At 40.7% G+C, this 19,000-nt stretch overlaps 1 protein-coding gene across 2 annotated transcripts; it reads right to left on the bottom strand.

The window, feature by feature from the left end:
- Window positions 1-100: 100 nt before the first annotated feature.
- clasrp (CLK4-associating serine/arginine rich protein) lies at window positions 101-15,619 on the bottom strand. 2 transcript variants are annotated; one of them, XM_022221196.2, is made up of 21 exons: window positions 15,500-15,619; window positions 13,886-14,025; window positions 13,509-13,606; window positions 13,294-13,395; window positions 12,036-12,115; window positions 11,738-11,822; window positions 11,508-11,644; window positions 10,274-10,370; window positions 9,838-9,916; window positions 9,686-9,759; window positions 9,556-9,597; window positions 9,274-9,462; window positions 7,355-7,660; window positions 7,088-7,273; window positions 6,323-6,362; window positions 4,980-5,040; window positions 3,638-3,696; window positions 3,488-3,534; window positions 3,320-3,405; window positions 3,052-3,076; window positions 101-809 (listed from the first exon to the last, which is right to left on the bottom strand). In XM_022221196.2, exons 2-21 carry the CDS (start codon window positions 13,982-13,984, stop codon window positions 767-769), a joined length of 1,935 nt encoding a protein of 644 aa, XP_022076888.1. In that variant the 5' UTR covers window positions 13,985-14,025; window positions 15,500-15,619; the 3' UTR covers window positions 101-766. The 2 variants fall into 2 exon arrangements, 1 of the variants encoding a protein (XP_022076888.1); XR_007945870.1 differs by lacking the exons at window positions 101-809; window positions 3,052-3,076 and having other exon boundaries at window positions 6,319-6,362.
- Between the last annotated feature and the right edge of the window lie 3,381 nt (window positions 15,620-19,000).

The raw sequence follows: 19,000 nt of genomic DNA, 5'->3' as shown, positions 1-19,000 counted from the left end.
TTAACTTGTTTTTGCTGCACAAGACAATAAAGCCATTGGATGCTTGAATCCTTTATCAAATCAATTAATTTTGCATTAGAAAAACACAGAAATGATGGAATAATTTCATAGTAAGTTTTATTTGTTGTTCTGTATTTAACATTCCACAATACTGAGAACAAAAAGTTGTTTGCTGTTGTTAACCAGTTGGCTGAGAACACAGTACAAAAAGAGCAATCACTCATTTTAATAAATGCTTGGACTTCATCTGCTTCCATAAAGAGGTTTCAAGTGGATGCGTATAAATATCCTGTACATCAGTTCACGAGAACTTAAATGCACCTCGGGTAAAGAAAAGGAGACGGTGACACGATGAGGATACAAGGTAAAAATTCAGGTATTGCTTAGTAATACGTCATTTTCAGGATTACAGATGTCTCTGCAAGAGTCAGAGCTGTAGAGGAACAAACAGAAAATAGGGGGGCATGCAGACGTGAAGAAACCAGAAACTCATTTAATCAGTCTTTGAGATGAAGCAGAAGTGAAAAGGGCAGATCAAACTCGTCTTGGCTGAACCGATCAGCTGTGTAATTAGTGAATCTACGGCATCACAGTCGACGTTTTAAACTCTGCATACATGAGCAGTATCAGAGAGTGTGTTGGTTTATTGGCCACCAGCCAGTCACTGCATCTCTTCGTATTTCCATTTAACAGGCTTTTGTCAGGTACAACGTGTGGCAATGATGAGCTACTGAGCTGAAGGTTCTGTAGGACGAATCCACTCAGTTTAGTGTCTGTAATACGGACTCCGAGACCTCGACCTCGACCTCCTGGAAAAATGGAAGACCTCAGTTTACAAGATGGCAGCATGTAAACAATAAATGCAAAACATGTGGTTCATCTTGGGTATCAGACCCAATCAGTTTATTTTTTTGGGCCAAAATAATAATAATAATACAAACTATTAATCAACTGAATAAAAAATGAATTTGCCTGCATGTATACATTTCAAGACGAAGATGGAGACATGAAGTGTTGTTTATAATTGGACAAAATAACTAATTTCATCGCTGATGACACAACATAAAAGTTTGACTGTCAAGCTTTATAGTTTTACTCTCGTTTTTTAATAACACTGTTTATGTAATAAACATAATTCTGCAGAGAATTCATGAATTCCCCTCAGCATTAAAAAAGTTATCCATCTATCCATCATCAGTTTTATTTATTACTTTGGTGATATTTTTGCTTTTGTGGTACAACTTCATCATATCTGCTCAATCAGTTATCAAAGTTCATGAAGATCGCTGTTTATGTGATCAATACTTATATTATCAAGTATTTAGTATTATTTTGACAAGCAACAACGTGGTTACGAAAATATCGTTAGCTGATGTCAGCATTCTCTTTTTTTGTTAATGTCTGTTAAAAGATGGGACTTTTCACAATGGATTATTTTTTCATATTTTAACTCACCCATAATCAGAGAATTTTTAATCTATTTGTCAACACTGCAGATGCTGAATCAATTTCATGATGTGTGGTGATTGTGAGATACTGTGGTTTAAACATAGCCTCACATCTCAATGTGTGCAGACAGAAAAAAAAGTTTATGATGAAGAAGTTTCAAGCAAATCAGGGATGGTCGAATAAAGACCCTTGATTTGAGCTGAATTAACTCCAGAGCGGTTTTTGTTCTTATAGCAATGATGTAGCGATGCAGTCAGACCATTCTGCACTCCAGTGTCGTCTATGCTATGCAAGACTAGAATCCGACAGATAAAATCAGCTGGATCAGACCATCAGCCGATACCTGTATATCACACCTATGATAGGATTGCTGAATATGAGAGCCAACCAATCCGGTATCAGATTTCTAAAACTCACTTTGGCCTCAAAAATACAACACTGGTTGGGATGTGCCTGAAACTTAAACCCTGGTAAACTGAACACAACCTTTAGGTAGATTATTGCATTGCAGTAGAAACTGAACGTACATAGACTGAGGCCTTCATGAGGAACACCTCTCCTATCAGCCAATCACGTGGCAGCAGTGAAATACATCAAATCCTCTAGATTCAGGTCAAGAGCTTCAGTTCATGTTCACATCAAACACCTGGTAGTTGTTGGCGCCAGATGAGCAAGTTAAAGGAATTCTGAAACTTGAACAGTCTCTAGAGTTTAGCAGCAGCAGTTCTGTGGATAAAACACCTCGATGATGATGGAGGTGAAAGGATGGTGGCTAGATTAGATGACCACTTTGTACATGCTGTGGTGAGCAGAGAAGCATCTTAGACTCACAACATGTTAAACATTGAGGTTTCAGATTCCACTAGTGTCAGCCAAGAACAGACATCTGAGGCTACAGGGGGCAGAATCACCACAAGTGGACAGTTTAAGACTGAAAAGAGAAGCTTGGTCTGAAAAATCTCCACTTGTGCTGAGGCTGCAACTGGTAGGCGAGAATTTGGCAACCAGCATGAATCCATGGACCCGACCTGCTGTGTGTGGACAGTTCAGGCTGCTACTGGTGCTGTAATGATGTGGGGGCTGTTTTCTTGCCAAACTTCAGCCTCTTTAATACCAATCAATCATGGTTTGAATGCAGCACTATTTCTGCTGACCATGGGCATTCCTTTATCGCCACAGTGTGCCATCTTGTAACGGCTACTTCCAACATGTCACAAAGAAAAAGTCGTGTTTTGTGAACATGACGATGAGTTCAGTGGACTTCATGGACCTCCACGGTCAGATGCACAAAGGATGTGAAGCAACGGCATCAACATGGGCCCTAATAAAGTGCTCTGAGTGTAGTTTTGTACCTGTGGATAAATTAACTGCATTGGAAAGTCTGGATTTTGTTTCTGAAATCAACAGGTAAGAAAAATATCACACTTGGCCTCTGACATTTTAACACTAATCTGCACATTAATTTGAGCCTTGAGAAAAAGCCGAGTAGCTCAAGTATTGCGTCTGAATGCACATTTGAGATCTGAGTGTTAATGTGAAGAAACAAACAGAATTCATCCTGCTTCATTGGCGCTGTGCAGATTCTTGTGGCTTCTCACATACCTTCTGGATGAGTTGTGCTCTCGGCCTGAGGGACAGAGGACAAAGAGCCACAATCAAAACAACTGCATGCCAGAACATATTAAAGCCTATAAAAGTCGTCAGAAACTGATGGCAGTAAATCAGACGGAAGCTTAGCTGATTAAATATTTTGGTTACTTATGTGTGAGCATGCAAGGCCGAGCACCCAATAAACACTGCGTGCTCACCAAACTAAATAATTATTACTTGATCCATATGACTGTTGCCGATCAAAAACTAAGAGTCTTACCATACTTGGAAGGAGAGGGCGAGTGGCTCTGCCGGCCGTACTGTCTCTCCCATTCATCCCTCTCTTTCTCACGGCGTTCACGCTCCCTAAACGAAGAGTCTCTGGGTCAGACGATTGCAAAACACAGACACCAAACCGTCCACTTCAAACACACACACAGAGTCTTACTTCATGCGTATCTTGCGTGCCATGGCTCGTAGTTCTCCCTCTCGCTCCTGTAAAATAAACACACACACAGCAGTGAGTGGAAATAAAGGATAAGTCAGTGTCTGTTTCCGCCTAAAGCTCAACTACAAACACAGATTAGCAGAGACACACCTGCCGTTTGTGTTCCTGCTGCTGGATCTTCACCTGAGCAGCTTTCTTATCCGCCTTGGCTGCAGGTCAGAAAAAAAGGGTTTAAGTATTTGTGTTTTTATCTTTGTGATCTGCATAATTCTACTAAATGTACAACAGATTCATCTCAACGTTTTCACACTTCGGGCCTGTACTGTGTGGTCTTTGTATCCTCTGAACCCTCAGCAGTTTCTGGACATTTTCTGCTCCCTTCACATTTATTTTTACCACAATAAAATCCTCCTGATCCTCTATGAAAACATCAACATCACGACTATGGCTAGAAGTAGAGACAACTCAAATGTATCTTTTGTTCGGCATAGCAAACTTATAAAGCTATAAAAAAATTAAAATGTGACTTTATTATTTATTTTAGATAATTTAGAAAACCTTGAATCAGCATGTACATTTTTTTAGTGCTCACAGGTGTTACCAATACTACAGAAAAAAAATTTGGTCCCCCACTTTCTATAGATTTGCTACTTACACACGGAATAGATTTCCATATTTATCTCACATCTGTTCTGTACACAAAGGCTGCAGTTGAGCCAAAAAAAGTCCCTGAGTTTTTGTCATGTGACTTTTAGTGCAGCTGAATGACCAGCCGCTTCTTCGTTTTTACTCTGGTTACAGTCAGCAGTTTCATTTTTGGCAAATTTTAAAGTAAGATATTTACAACTAATTCATTTTAAAGAATTTTTTGCTTATATTCAGTTTAGTTCTGCAAATGAATAATTCAGTTACAGACGGAAAGTTGAAAATCCAATGATTTGTTTTTGTGGGGGGGGTGTCACAGTGAAACTTCTGATGTCCACATATTCAACATTTCTGGAAAATCTTTGAACATTTTTTGGTAGAAAAAAAGACATGTTAAAAATGTTTCTTAAGAACATTCACACAAAAACAAACAACCAAAATCCAGTGAATTTTCACTGGATTTTGGTTGGTTTTTTGTGAATGTTCTTAAAGAAAATATTAGAAGTTTGACCGATATATATGGAATCACTTTAGCTATTTTTAGGATTTTTTGGGAAGATTTTTACTAATTTTTTGAAAAAATTTACAAGAATTTTCTTGCCAAATTTGGGGACTTTTTAAAAGTCAAACTTTTAAGGAATTATTGGAATTTTCTTCATGAAGGTTTTGCAAATTTTCAGAAATTTGGGGAATTTCTTTGCTGAATTTTTGGATCTTTTTCAGACAAGGAAACAATATTTTTTGGTTCCCATAAATGAGGACAACAGGAGGGTTAAGATAAATGCTGGCAGGCATTGGGCTTCAAAGGGTTAACTTGCACACAAACACGCTGCTCTGATAAACTCACACTGCTTGTTGAGCGCCTTCTGCATTTTGAGCTTCAGCCGCTCCTGTGGGGTCATCTTGGGCTGCAGGTGACACAGATGTGTTAGCACAGCCTTCCACAGCCTGACAAAGTGTCTGTGAGTGTGCATGTGTGTGTGAGAGAGAGTTCAAAGGTACCGTGCTGCTACACAAATTTGATACTATCACCTTTATGTACAGCAGCTGGTGGAGATAAAAAAAAAATGACAGATAAATTAAATGCAAGTGATGTTTGTTGAGTCAGGGACACTGTGGCCGAACAGGCTGTGTGTGGGGACAAACTGCTGCTGTCGGATAGTTTAGAAGCAGGCCGGGATCCAGTCACATGGACCTTTACACAATATATCTTTATGTAAGAACACTGCCAGAGAGATAAAAAAGGGAGGAGGACAGCTGGAGATGGAGAGAGGGTCAGAAGAGGGAAACGAGTACAAGTTCAGGTCCAGCAAGTTTAGAAGGAGCCGGTGGCGTTTTGTCAGACACACCCATCGCTGGGCTGTTCAAACCTGGCCAGGCAAGAAAAACTGCAGGTCACAACACTGCAGGCAAGCTCAACAGACAGACCGCACGTTATAATTTCAACTCTTGTTTGTCTGTTGGGATGCATTTACACTGTTTAATTAGCTCCAGGAAATGGGGTGAGAAGAAAAGTCAGGTCAAGGCAGTTCTCAGGGTTATACAACAACAAGTAATTTAGCTTCACGACAACTGCTCAGCATTTTAGGAAACAGCACATTTCCCAAAACGTGCAGCATTACTTTAAGTCTCACCCCAAGTTTTAAACCTGTGTGTCAGATATTAAACATTTTAAAGGTCTGCTCTGCTACCGTTTAAAGCAGGTCCAGATACGACTACTCAGAGCACACAAACTAGATCTGATCTCACGTCTTCCATGACTAAAAAAAGGTAATAAAAGTGATTAAAATAAGACAAATGGAGAAAGAAGACAGTTTCTTCCTCCACAGATCATACAGACACACTGCGATGTGTTGGAGACTACAAACAGATACATACAGATATAAGACGCTACAGTATACATACATTCACCACCCAGACTAGAAGTACCATAAAGACAATAAATAAAGACTTCAAACTGCTTCTAAATGTTCACTTCATACAGAAATGGAAGTATTAATTCAGTCATTTGTCAATTTCAAAGTAGATGCAGGGCTGCAGTGTATGTCCACTTTGGGGGAAAAAATAAAAAGCATTTTGGGCAACAACGGTTTCTACATCCCAGTCTGGTGGACAACCATGTCAGCCTGTCAGGGATGAGGGAGGCGTAGGCTTTAGCAAGAAACCCAGCTAGATTAAATTCTTACTGACTTTGGCAGCTCCCGTCTCTTTACCACCCGCAGTGTCAGGCCTGGAGAGAGAGAAGAGAAGCACACTGAAGAGATGAAGATGTCTTGATTTATGGCATCTTATTACATCTACATGCAGAGCTGTAAATATGGGTTAAATGCATTAAAGAGAAAAACATTAATGCAGAAGTAAACTTAACTAGTTGTTCTGGTTTAATGTCACTGATGCTGACTAGACTGCTTTCTAGCTGAAACAAAAATGACTATACTTGTCAAAAAAGTGAATGAACATTTACGTAGTTTATATCATTTTGTCTTTTGACCCATTAAACTGAAGCAATGCTGCTTTCAACCTCTGACAGGATGTCTAAGTTAACTTCATTTAAGTCATTGTTAAATTTCAAAAACGCATCGCAAATTATCCAAAGTCAATCAAACGTTAGTCAAAAAATCTAATCTGTTCATGTTTATTTCTGCTGATCATCTCAGGCTCCCTCAGATTTATCATCTGACTCCTCGAGGATCCAGATCCTAAAGTTTAGAACGTCCACCAGTCTACATATTAAATTACAGCATCTTTGGGCGTTTCGTGAAAAAATGGAACAAACGCGAACACAGAAGTCAAGGTAAAGTTTTAAAATGTTTATAATCATACAGCTAGAACTGTATATGAATGACTAGCTGCCATGTCCTGGACGCTATTAGATAAAATATTTTTCTATATTCTCAAATGTGAAGGGGTGCAAATTCAAGTTTTCCTGCAGTAATGAATCGAAGGTCTTCTTACTTTCTTAGCTTGTCAGAGATGGTGGTGGTAGCAGGCTGGACCCCTCTGTGGGCAGGGGAGAGACTGTGATGTGGACGACTGGGAGACTGAGAGGGACTTCTGCTGCCGCTGTCTCCCCGTCGGTGTCCTCCGCTGGTCCGACCGCCTCGCCTCGAACTGCCGCCCTGCCGTGAGTTGGAGCGGGACCTAGCAGGGAAGACAAAAGATTGGGTCAGTGGTGCATTTCCTTAAACAGTAACTGCAGTGATGCTGGGAGGTTAATCTGACCGCGTTCGTCTGCGTGCTGTGTACCGCCTCCTGTCTCGGTCTCGGTCCCTCTCTCGCTCTCTGTCGTTGGACCTCGACCGGGTCCAGTCGCGTCTCCTCCAGGACGCGGCTCCTCCGTTCCCTCCTCTACTTCTGGAATACGATCTGGAGCGTCGTCTTGACCGTGAGCGGGTCCAGGAACGCCGCCCGTCCCTTCCCCCGCGTACCCGTCTTGCTCGGCGCGAATGGGAAGATGAGCGAGAGGATGAGCGAGATGAAGAGCGGGAGGAGGAGGAAGGGGAGCGACTGGAGGATGACCTTCGTCTCCTGAACAAACCGAGACACAACGTTTTAGTAACAATTCCATCCCAGCACCTAGCCTAACTTTACAAAACTTCTGCTTTTTTATAGATTAATTACATTATAATTCATATGATATAATTTGCATTAGCAACCTGATTAACATGGAAGATTTCAGTGTTTTGCATATACTTACACTGCTGTAAGGTGACATGCAGAACAGTAAACTAGTAAATGTGAATCAGAGCTTAACCTACCTAGTGACACACATAAGGTCATTTTCTACTGCAGTAATTGGTGCATATTCTGACTGCCAGAACCGCCCCTATAGAACCTCTACTGGGGCTGTTTTTGTGGAGGGAAAAAGACAACTCCAATAAAATGTGCTTCTTTTTCTGCCGTCTTAAAGTCAATTTAATGACGTAAAATTCAACATGTAGGCTAACCATTTTTTGCTCCTCTGTTGTTTTACATCGCACAAGCTCATTAAACCGTCCAGTAACTGCTACTGGTCTTTATTCCTCGGGTGGGTCCCTCCTAGTTGTTCCAAAGTTGAGGCTTAAACCCGAGGGTGACCGGGCCTTCTCCATCAGGGTCCCTCGGCTTTGGAACAACTTCCCTAAGGAGAAGAGGCTCGCCAAATCAGCAGATTGTTTTAAATCACTTTTATGGACTCGTCTTCCTGTAAAGTTCTCTTTTTCGTCTACCTGTCAAAGCACTTTGTGAATGTTCTTCTGAAAGGTGCTATACACAGGGATGAGAATGAGAAAAAATATTTTCAGCTGAAAATTAGCCGGGGGTCTGGGGGCCCCAAGAGCTTCAGGGGGGCCAGCTCTTACGATGCAAGGGTCTAGGCACGCTCGGCAGGGAGGGAGGCGGCTAAAAGGTTGTCTATCAAATCACTCTGCAGCAGTTGGGTAGGTATACAACCAATCAGCGCAACGAATAGGCTGACGTATCTTGTCAGAATCGTCGCGCCTCTGTCGTCACTTAGTTACACCCGCCTTCTGACTCTACACTTCATGGTGATTCGATTACAGTACTGTACATGACTGCTCTCACTGAGTGGTGGATAGCATTCAGTGCGGTGGATATTAGCAGCCGCTCGATATTACGACTCGCCGACCATAAACATACCTCACCCCCCCAAAAAATTTTCTCCTCGAATTTAGACGATTCACAAGAATGACCCTGGCAATGATAAAATCCGCGGAATTCCGCGGATCCGCAGAAAATTCTCATCCCTGTATACAAATAAATTTTTTTTTTTTGCGTGCCTAGACTTGACATCATTGTCAAAGCAGTCACAAAATTATTACTCAACCTCCTCAGTTTGGGGGACACAACGCGGCAATGGAAACAGAAAGACTGAAAGGGACGACTAATGGGCTGAAGGTTCATGCCACCCAAAACCTGCCCCAAGTTCCTGCAGTAGAAAGGTGCTTGTGTTCACTATGCACATGCACAGTTATAACGCCGTCACTAATCAGCGGCTATTTGCAGTGATACTTCATTTGAAAACTGATCGTCCTCACCGACCACAAAAATCAATCAGTATTCTTTCTGCGTCAACAGCTGCGGTCATTTCAATGAACATAATGAGGAAAACAGAAAAGCCAGGAGGAGGGAAAGTTACCGACCGGGAGCCCCTGCTATGACCTGCCGAGTGCTGCAAGTTGGAGGGTGCGTGGCCCGAGTTAGGAGCGGCTGTTTGTGTTGCTGCTGCAGCTTCATCATCGCTGCCTCCAAAGCTGGTGATGAACGTGATCTTCTCTGGACCAGGAGAACGGGAGCGAGACCGCGACTCAGAGCTGGACTCTGATTCTGGCCTAAAAGAGATTTTAAAAAACAGAACACAAAGTTGAAAAACATTGGTAGACACAACTAATAAAGAATCTAAGAAGATCAGTTTGCTAACTCACCGCTTGTAGGGATCATATGTTGGACTGTCTCTCCTGGCATAGCTGAAAAATGACAGAAAGACTAAGTAACAAAATAAAAGCAGACTTTGAGGTACACTGCCTCTTAATGACAAACAAAAAGTGAACTTACCTTGGTGGGCTGATCTGTCTACCTTTTAGCCTCTTCTCTCTGAATTCTCTCCTCTGCCTGCGAGAGCGGCGGCCCTGTGACAATCCAACATACATGCATTACAAAGTCATTAACAACACACACAACACTGCACTCAGCGGATTTAATCTTACCGAGTACATGGCCTTCTCTGCCTCCAGGGCTTTGGCATGTTTGATGGCCTCCACTTCCTCCTTGTCTTTCCTCAGCATCCTGACAAACAGGTAACACAATCACAGCATTTCAATAAAAAGCACAATCACTTAATAGTCGTCTTTAATAGAATTCTCAGACTCTGAAAATATCTGAAGTAAATGACATGGAATCAATTTGTAAGTTTGTTTGCTTTTGGGGATTTCCAATTGAAAATACATCAAATAACGGCAGCATGACAAGTTGCTCTCGTATTTTAAATATATCAATCTTACGAACGCAGTCCTTTAAGTAACTGCCTGCAGCCTCTCACAGCAAAAGCTGCTCAATCACATCAACTCAAATAATGAACAGGCCTGACAAATCTTCAAAAATAAATGGTTTGTTTGGTTTCTAGGCAATCACTGACATCTTTACCTGACAAAGTCACCTTCAGCCATTCCATATGGAGTGGCCATTCTGTTGAGATCCAACAGTTGTTCCTGATTCAGCTCGTCAACATCGACCTCCACATCTGTGCGTACACACAGAAAACATGACATGAAGGTTTTTAAACAACATGTCACATCTCAGCTTCACACTCAAACGGAAAAAATCTGAATATTCAGAGCAGATCTTCCATTTACAGCAGAGAAGTAGGTTTAATAAATGCCTACAAAAAAATGGCCAAAACGAGAAAAACACAATGGAGCTGTGATGCTTAAATAAATTGTTTGCTGAAAATCTCCTCCAGATACGTTCTGAGATGCATAAAAATCTGCTTTGAAGAGGCCTGGTCAGGAAAATGAAAGCAGACAAACATTTCATCAACAGCAACAACAAAACTGATTTTCAGCTTCTATTCATGAAGGAGACGAGTTCTATATCCTTATTTACAGTGTAAATATATTTATTTACATGTTATTCTTTGTTGTGATAGCACTAAAACTGTTACTTTGGTACCTTAATAAATAAGCTAACATGAATAAACTTAAAGAAAACCATTGTTCTATTGGTCTGTATTTTTTTTAATTTTTTTTTGAAACTATCAATAATTATTGATAAAATAAAGCATTTTAATTAGAATATATTTTTCAGTTATATTACCCAGCTCTAGCGGTGTATAATAAGGCAAAACTGCCTGGTAAGAAGTCAAACAAAAGCAGAATGTATTTATCTTTCACTGGATCCAAGACCTTTCCCACTTCACTAGAAGTCCATTGTCAATGTTTGTGCAACGCAGCTTTCAAGTTTCCACATCACACTTGCGTTATCAGACCAGGATTGGCTTCAAAGCTTGAGGTGATGTCACAAATCCTGCTCGTAGGTGTAGAACTCAAACTGAGATTTTAAGTGAACTCAGACAAACTTTCCACTTTCAGCATAAGAATTTAGAAATAGTCTTCTAGAGCCAGACTGAACATAAATCATTCTGCAAAATGGAGGTAAAACATCAGAAAGAAGCAGCACTGAGTAAAACGCATTTCTTTGATTGGGCGTTAAGCATGTCTCTGTAAAAGTGACAAAGAGCTACACAATTTAAAAAATTATTTTTTGCACGCTGATGCACATTTTTATCACAGCTTTAGCATCACAGCTTTTTTTATGGTTTGTCCGGTGTTTTAATTTCCCCAATGTGCAAATCTCACGAGGATCAATCACATCTCCTCACCAATGTCTGGTATGCCCTCGTCCTCTTCGGATTCACTGTTCTCTGAGTTCTCTTCGTCTTTGTCGGACTGGGGTTCAGGCTCCGTCACAGTGCTGTCTTCATACGTGTAACCAATGGTGGCCTTTTTCTCAGCCAGTCTGCACAATGTGAGGAAGAATAGATGAATATAAAGCCAACTTTGCTCTTCCGCTAAAAAAAAAAAAAAAAAAGCCCAGTTAACGTTTACATACTTTTTCTTCTCGTCCTCATTTGGTTTCGGAAGACCACCGTAGAGCTCATCCAGGTAGATCTGGTATAAACACTGCTCCTCGGAGACTGAAGGAGGACAAGAGGGAGTTAAAGAGCACAACGCGAATGCAAAATATACCCACTGCGAGCAGGTTAACAGACAATTATAGCCACATTAAGAATACGTGTGCAGCACTGAGCATGTGTGCAACGTATTAACTGTGGTTTAATGTGTGCTATTTACTGCTGGTGTGTGCTGTTCTTGAAATAACTGCCAAGAGTTTGTGAGTAAATACTCACTGTTGGCAAAGTCATTCTGTACAAGGCCTCTGTAGCGCTCATAATTACACTTCCTCTCCTCCATCTCCTGCTCTGGAGTGCTGCATGAGAAAAAGAGCAGAAGGTCGTTAGTCACATTTACCGCTTCACCAAATACTCAGATCTCAACAAGTCGAGCAGTTCTGGCTTCTGACTGAGGAGAAAATATCTGTCTGAGAAGATATCACCACCAATGCCCTGCTCACTTACTTTAAAGTAACAACTTTAACATAAAGTAACAGCCAGAACTCTATTAAAGGCACATCGTTGTGGTTGACCACTCCACTTTTAAAGCACTGCTATTAGAGTCAAGTAAGAAGACTACAAGATGATGTACAGTACAACACATTAAGGAGGAGATGGACTCAACTGTTTTCTTAATGATGCACGCAGTGGGAAATATAATTAAAACATTAATTTCATAATAAAAACACAGCAGGTAATTTACATTTCATTAAACAACTGATGCACCTCAATGTCAAAATGCTGAAAGAGATTCTTTCCCAGTTTTTATGTTGACTACAAAATCTTACTCGAAACACTTTGAAACTTTTATGTATAAACAACAAGGTGATGCACAATGATTTACATAAGACACAATACACACTTAATCACAATCACAATGCAGGATGAAAACACCAACTAAAGGAAGGAATATAAACAGAGAACCCTCTGATTCGAACTCTCTCCTGAAAGAAGATGTCAAAAAGATGTCTTTTCTCCCCCCCTCCCCTCAGGTAGACATTACAGGACACTAAGAGTCAAAACCAAAAGACTCAAAAACAGCTTCTATCCCCAACACTGCCAAATGTCTTCCCTCCTGAATGACAATACCACATACCAACAAGTGCAATATTTTTGTCAGTGCAATCCATATTTCATGTGCAATAATCATGTGTAGAGCAGGTGTCTAATCATGAACCGTTTCCGTACTGTATATTTGCATTTATGTTGTATGTATTTCAAGGGTTTCCTGTTATGTTGTATATATTTTAGGGTGTGTTATATAGTCTATTTTCAATGCTGATATTCAGAGAGTACCAAACGGATTTTCATTGTGTTCTGTAACAGTGACAATAAAGATCTATTCTGTTGTATGTTACATATGATTATCTACGAGTATGTGAATGTCCTGAGAGTTATCTTATGTATAATGACAAAGCAAGAAACAAATACATACATATTTACACGAGGCAGTTTCTGGGGTTAAATGTGGCGCCAATGAATTTTTAAGACTTACGTTGTGCTGAGCAGTGGAGGGGTGTAGGTGGGGATGTAGTCCAGGTGAGCCCTTACGTCAAACCTGTCGATCATGTTGTTGGCATCTCCTTGCCATGGCATCCTTCAGGCACAAGAGAGAGAAGAAATAATATGACTACAAAGATCCCACAAGTTCTGCGTCCATGGTGTGTGTGATGTCTCCTACACATTTTGTGTGTTTGTGATTTTCCTCACATGTTCACGGGGCTCTCTGCTGCCAGCGCCACAGCAGGATCCAGATGGATCTTGTAGGCCCGGCCATGAACTTGGAGGAACTGAGCTGGATCTTTTTTCTGTCAAGACAAAATGAGCGGCCATCAAACACAATAAAACGGCATATGAGGAACAGACATTAAAATATATTATACAGTACAGCATGTTAACTTTAACTGTTGTATTCATGTCTTATCTCAAATTTCATTTAACCTCCATTTAGACAGCTATAACAACAAGTGGCAGAAATGGAAAGCAAACAGCACAATTTGCTGAGTTTTGTTGCCACAGACCTGCACTGCAGCTGCAATATTAAAGTAAATAGTATCTCTATAGACACTGTTTGAAAAGTCTCTTACGATCTTCTCATAGTACTCTCGCCGGCGCTCGCCTCGGCGTTTGTAGTCCACCATCATGCCACGAAGCTTGCGCTCATGTTTGCGGGCCTCCTGCCACATGACGGCTCCGCTGGGGGTGGGGGCGCGGCGGGGCACGGCTGCTGTATGCAGGCAAATGCAGAAGAAACAGGGGAGAGAAGAAAAACAGAGGAAGAGGAGTTAGAAGACAGACTGTTTTAAATACACGTTTGACTACACAGACAATGCCAACGCTCGGTTGTCACAATATGAAACACAGTTTGACTTTACATATAGACAATATATGAGAATCGCTGTGGTATACACATTATACGATTAATCTTTAAATATCTTTTACCTGCTATCAGCGGTCTAGATCACAAAGTATGTTGTCTGTTATTGGACAATGACTATGATAAATATCTTGTCCAGTACTATAAAATAACAACTACACAACTTGATGTGACTTTCCAATTATCACAGACAAGGCTGCATATTTTCTGATATTAGAGAAATTATTTTCATATACGTAGTGTTTTGTTTTTCCCATACTGGTCAGCACTAAACACAAGACATCATTTCTAACCAGACTGTTCCTCCTGGAAGCTGGAGGTATGATCTCAGTGCTGAGCAAGGCGATGGAAAAAGTACTGTCCCAAAAGTCATAAAACCTAGTACAGCTGGAGCAACAAATAAACTCATCACACTTTGATTCAGACCTGGATGCTATCCGTCAAAGTTGCGAAATAGGACATTAGCCTCGGTGGGTGACTGCGCTCCCAGAGCACACTTCTACTTTCCAAATTATCTGATGGGTTTAGACACTCTGACTGTAGCTGATATTAAATAGAGTTTCAGAAGAAAGTGACATTCAAGGCAACATTTAACCAAACAAACAAAATAAAGGCTCATATTAATGACGGCCAATAATTTGAAATGTTGTCTGTCTTTGCAGGACATTTCTCAGAGGGTTAACTAATTCACATTTAGGCTATATTAATAAAGATAAATAAATTCCCATTTCATTGAAGAGGGAGCCCTGATAAAAAAAAAAAAGTGCACCTAAATAAACACAGGGAATGAAATCAAAATCAAAACAGCAACATTAACAGGCAGAATATTTAAATGATCATTATAAATTGTATTGCTGTATATTACCAAATGGCACAACTATGTGCCAATTGGTAATATTGGCACATCTCTGGCCTTATTTGTGTTTGTTTATAAGTTTATTGTATTATCAAACCGCCTGGAGCTAAACTAGCTAGAGATCCAACATTGTCGTTGTCTAACTAGTTGTCTGCTATTGATACCGCCGCACTGTTTACCAATCTTAACTCTTCCCTCAATTCAGTCATTTACGAATTAATGCTGTGCATGATGAGTGTTTTCGAAGTTATCGACTTGTTTGTTAGCATTCACATGGGCCTGATTGCGCATGCAGCCCGGGCCTTTCTAATGCTATCATGCTGTTAGCCTGTTAGCATCGCAGATAGCCTAGCTTAGCCTCAGGTTTAGCTAGCCTTCATAGACTCGAGCTACAGCCTCATAACACCAACAAAACACGAAATGCAGCTGCACAATGCGTTCAATTTCGTCTGCAGTTTCACTCCGTACCGATTTTAATGACCGCCAACACACACTGGGGTTGTTTTCGGCTACGAAGCGATGGCAGCGGAGCGGCTCCTCACGCCTCCTTCCTACTCCTACAGCAGATTGTGGCCTGCAATACCGACCTCAGACTGTGGGGGCGCTGCTCATCCACGACTACTGACAGTATCTTTAAATATGTATGACTCTCCAGCTGGACTCACTGGCCCGTGTGACTGATTTATGAACACAAAGCTATGCCAAGTGTTAAAACTAAACTCACTGGATGAGAAGAGCAGGAAATTGTTCCACTTTTCACGTTTAACTTGCTGTTCTGACTAAATATGCTTCCTAAATAAACATTTTTTTATCTGTTGGCAGACTTAACTCAGAGAGATTGAGAAAAGAGAGAAAAGGGAGAGAGAAAGGAGGGAGGGGGATGCAGAAAATGAGGGGGAAGAGAGAGAGAGAGAGAGAGAGAGAGAGAGACAGAGAGACAGAGAGAGCAGGAGAAAAGAGAGAAGAGAGAGGAGGGGAAGTGTGAGAGAAAGAGTCAGAGGGAGAACAGAGAGAGAGAATGAATGTGTGAGAGAGAAAAAGATAGAGAGGGGTGAGAGAAAGGGAGATTCAGAAAAGAGAGAGAGAGGCAGAAAATGAGGGTGGAAGACAGCGAGAGAGAATGAGAGAGAGGAAAGAGAGAGAGAGGGAGAAGAAAGAGAGAGAGGGAGAGGGGGAAGAGAGAAAGAGATAGAGAGGGCGAAAGAGAGAACAGAGAGAGGGAGAACAGAGATAGAGGGGGAGAGAGACCAAGAGAGAGAGGAGAGGAAATGAGGGGGGGGGGGCTGAGTTTGAAAAGAGAGAAAATGAGAGAAACAGAGAAAAGATAGAGAGAGAAAAGAGAGAGAAAATGAGAAGGGAAGAGAGGAAAAGAAAAGAGAGGGGGGAGAAAGAGAGAAATAGATGAGGGTGACAGGCAGAGACTGAAGTATGACTTTGGAAGGAGCGCTGGAATGCAACGTGCAATGTTTTTATAAAATTCTACTCATTCTTTTTGACATAAATACTTGCTATGCCAAAACAGGACATCTCTACAACAGAATGGATGTCAAGAGAAACAACCAAGTATGTGGTTTGAGCAATAATAGGCAGATTGAGAGTGGGGTCACAGACTCATAGAATTGTTTATGCAGGGTTATTCTACTCTTCTTGAAGGGCTCAGTGAGGTTGGTGGACATTTTAGGGGACAGAATCATTTTGACAGGCATGTCAGTGCAGATCTGTTTATTATTTCTTAGCCTGGCTACAGTCCAAACACACATACCAGCACTGAGGGTGCAAACAACCAGTTCTTGTCTTTTTCCTGTCATCTGTGGCATCGTTTCAACCGAATTAAGCTGCATTTTAGCATAAAACTTTACAAATGTGCAGTAAATAATCACTGATATTTATTATTGTGATCACATGGCATTAGAATGGCAAAACCTGCACTGTTTAAATGTGAGTTGATGCGTTTTAGGTTTATGTAGATAAATAACCCCAAGCACATTTCTTTATTTGCTAAAGATAACTACAGTATTTCATTTTGGCGCTTATTGCCTTTATTTACAATCATTTAAAGATAATTTCCGGTTTGATGCTTTTATTTTGAAGAGATTGCTTCCTGTTGTAACTGATCTCAAACTAGCTTAACGGCAATGAAAAGACGGTGAAGGAAAAAGTTGATACGGAGCGAAATCAGCGAGTAAAATGTGTTGTGTACTTAGCATCCCCTTTGAAAGAGGCACAAGTTATGTTTTTTGGTGTGTAGAAGAGCAATTTTGAATATTTCCTGTAACCAAATCAATACATTTATTTCATTTTATTGCTAAAGCCAAGGTTAATCTAAGTTGCAGACGTTAACGGTTGTAAGAGCATGGCATTTAGCTTACACATTGTTTTGTTTTGTGTATTCCCCAGCTCATACGGTGAAATTAAGAGTTTACTGTCAATAAACCTGAAAATTCATCAGTGTCATTATTCAATCGGGGGGTTTGCTACAATATGTACCTATTGTGGCCACAAGATGTCCCTGTAAGACTGGATAGAAGCACATTACTTTGAGGTCCACCTTTGTAATTATCCCGATGACATAGATTAACTTGAAGTAAATTAAATTGGTTAACTTTATGATTAAAAAATATTTGTTGCATCAGCCTAGAACAACTGAATTGGCATAAATGACCCTGCTTTTAAAATAACAGTCTGTGGCTATTTCCTGAGCATTAGACCTTGTTTAAATGTTAAAATCTTTATCCCTGATCACAAGCCAGTCACTGTTTAAGCCTTTGATTACCTTTTGTTTGTTCAAATACCCACTGGCTGTCAGGAAAGTTCAGAATGGAGAACATTTTAAAGTTCCTAGCTGTTTGCTTTTGTGAGTCGAGCCCTGAAATCGAGCTGACAGAACAAACTGAAATACAAGAATTAGCTGCATCACTGTCAATGCTTGGGCTTTATCGGATGGACAGGTAATAAGATGACACATTAACAAAAGGTGTTTGGATTGAGGACAGCTGAAAGTAAACTTTCTAATCTGCTGGCAGGCGTCTGACATCCTGCAGGTCTCAGCAGGTGTAGAAAGAGTGTTGTACATCCAGCTTGTGTGTGTAAACTCTGTTTCCTACATTTCCTCCTGACCAGCGTGGTGACAGGAAGTCAGTGTTCATTTCCAGCCTGCATGGGCCAAAGGTCACATTCGTCATGTCCATTTGCCCATTAACTGTCCCTTTGCAAATCACAAAACCTTTCCATTCACACTCTGTCATTTTGCATTTTACAGTTTAGTATTTTAACATGATCTGACAAACATCATTGTGATGGATTTAAGCGACTGGACAAATCTCAACTATATTTATTTAGCAATAATCATCAAGTTCAGTCATGGTAAATTGAAATTAGAAACTTCAAATTGGTGTTAACAAGCACTTCACACTAGAGTATTGAAATGCTTAACTAAACCATCTTCTCTGGGTTCTTACTGCACATCTTAGCTACTTTCCTCCAGCGGACAAGTTTCTCACAGGCACACATTCGTTGAGGAAAACTGGGGTCAGTCAGGTGGTTAAACACTTTTTCCTGGCACTGTCAGTGTTTGTGAATGTGTGTCACGGAAAGAAAGACAGTGATCGTGAGAGTCCTTGTGTACGGAGCGACCCACTGACCCAGTCACTGTGGATAGTCTCAGCCATGAAATATCCTCCCAGGGGCCTCTGACAATCACATGTGAACAAGATATCTATGGTATCTAAAAAATGCACACTCAGACACAAAGCGTAGGAAGCTCTTAGTGCTGTGTTGCAAAGATCATTCCTATTAGTAATTTAGTATTTTAATTACCTCAGCCAAGGAAGTTGTGTTTTCAGCGCTGCCTGTCTGTCTATTTGCATGATTGTTCAAAAACTATAAGCTCGATTTTCATGAAAGGTGGTGAGGAGATGGAACATGGGCAAAAGACAAACCCATTAAATTCTGTCTAAAATTGAAGGAAAA

This window comes from Acanthochromis polyacanthus, chromosome 13 (genome assembly GCF_021347895.1).
Source record: "Acanthochromis polyacanthus isolate Apoly-LR-REF ecotype Palm Island chromosome 13, KAUST_Apoly_ChrSc, whole genome shotgun sequence".
NCBI classification, from domain to species: Eukaryota; Metazoa; Chordata; class Actinopteri; family Pomacentridae; genus Acanthochromis; species Acanthochromis polyacanthus.
This window is presented reverse-complemented; position numbering and strand designations above follow the sequence as displayed.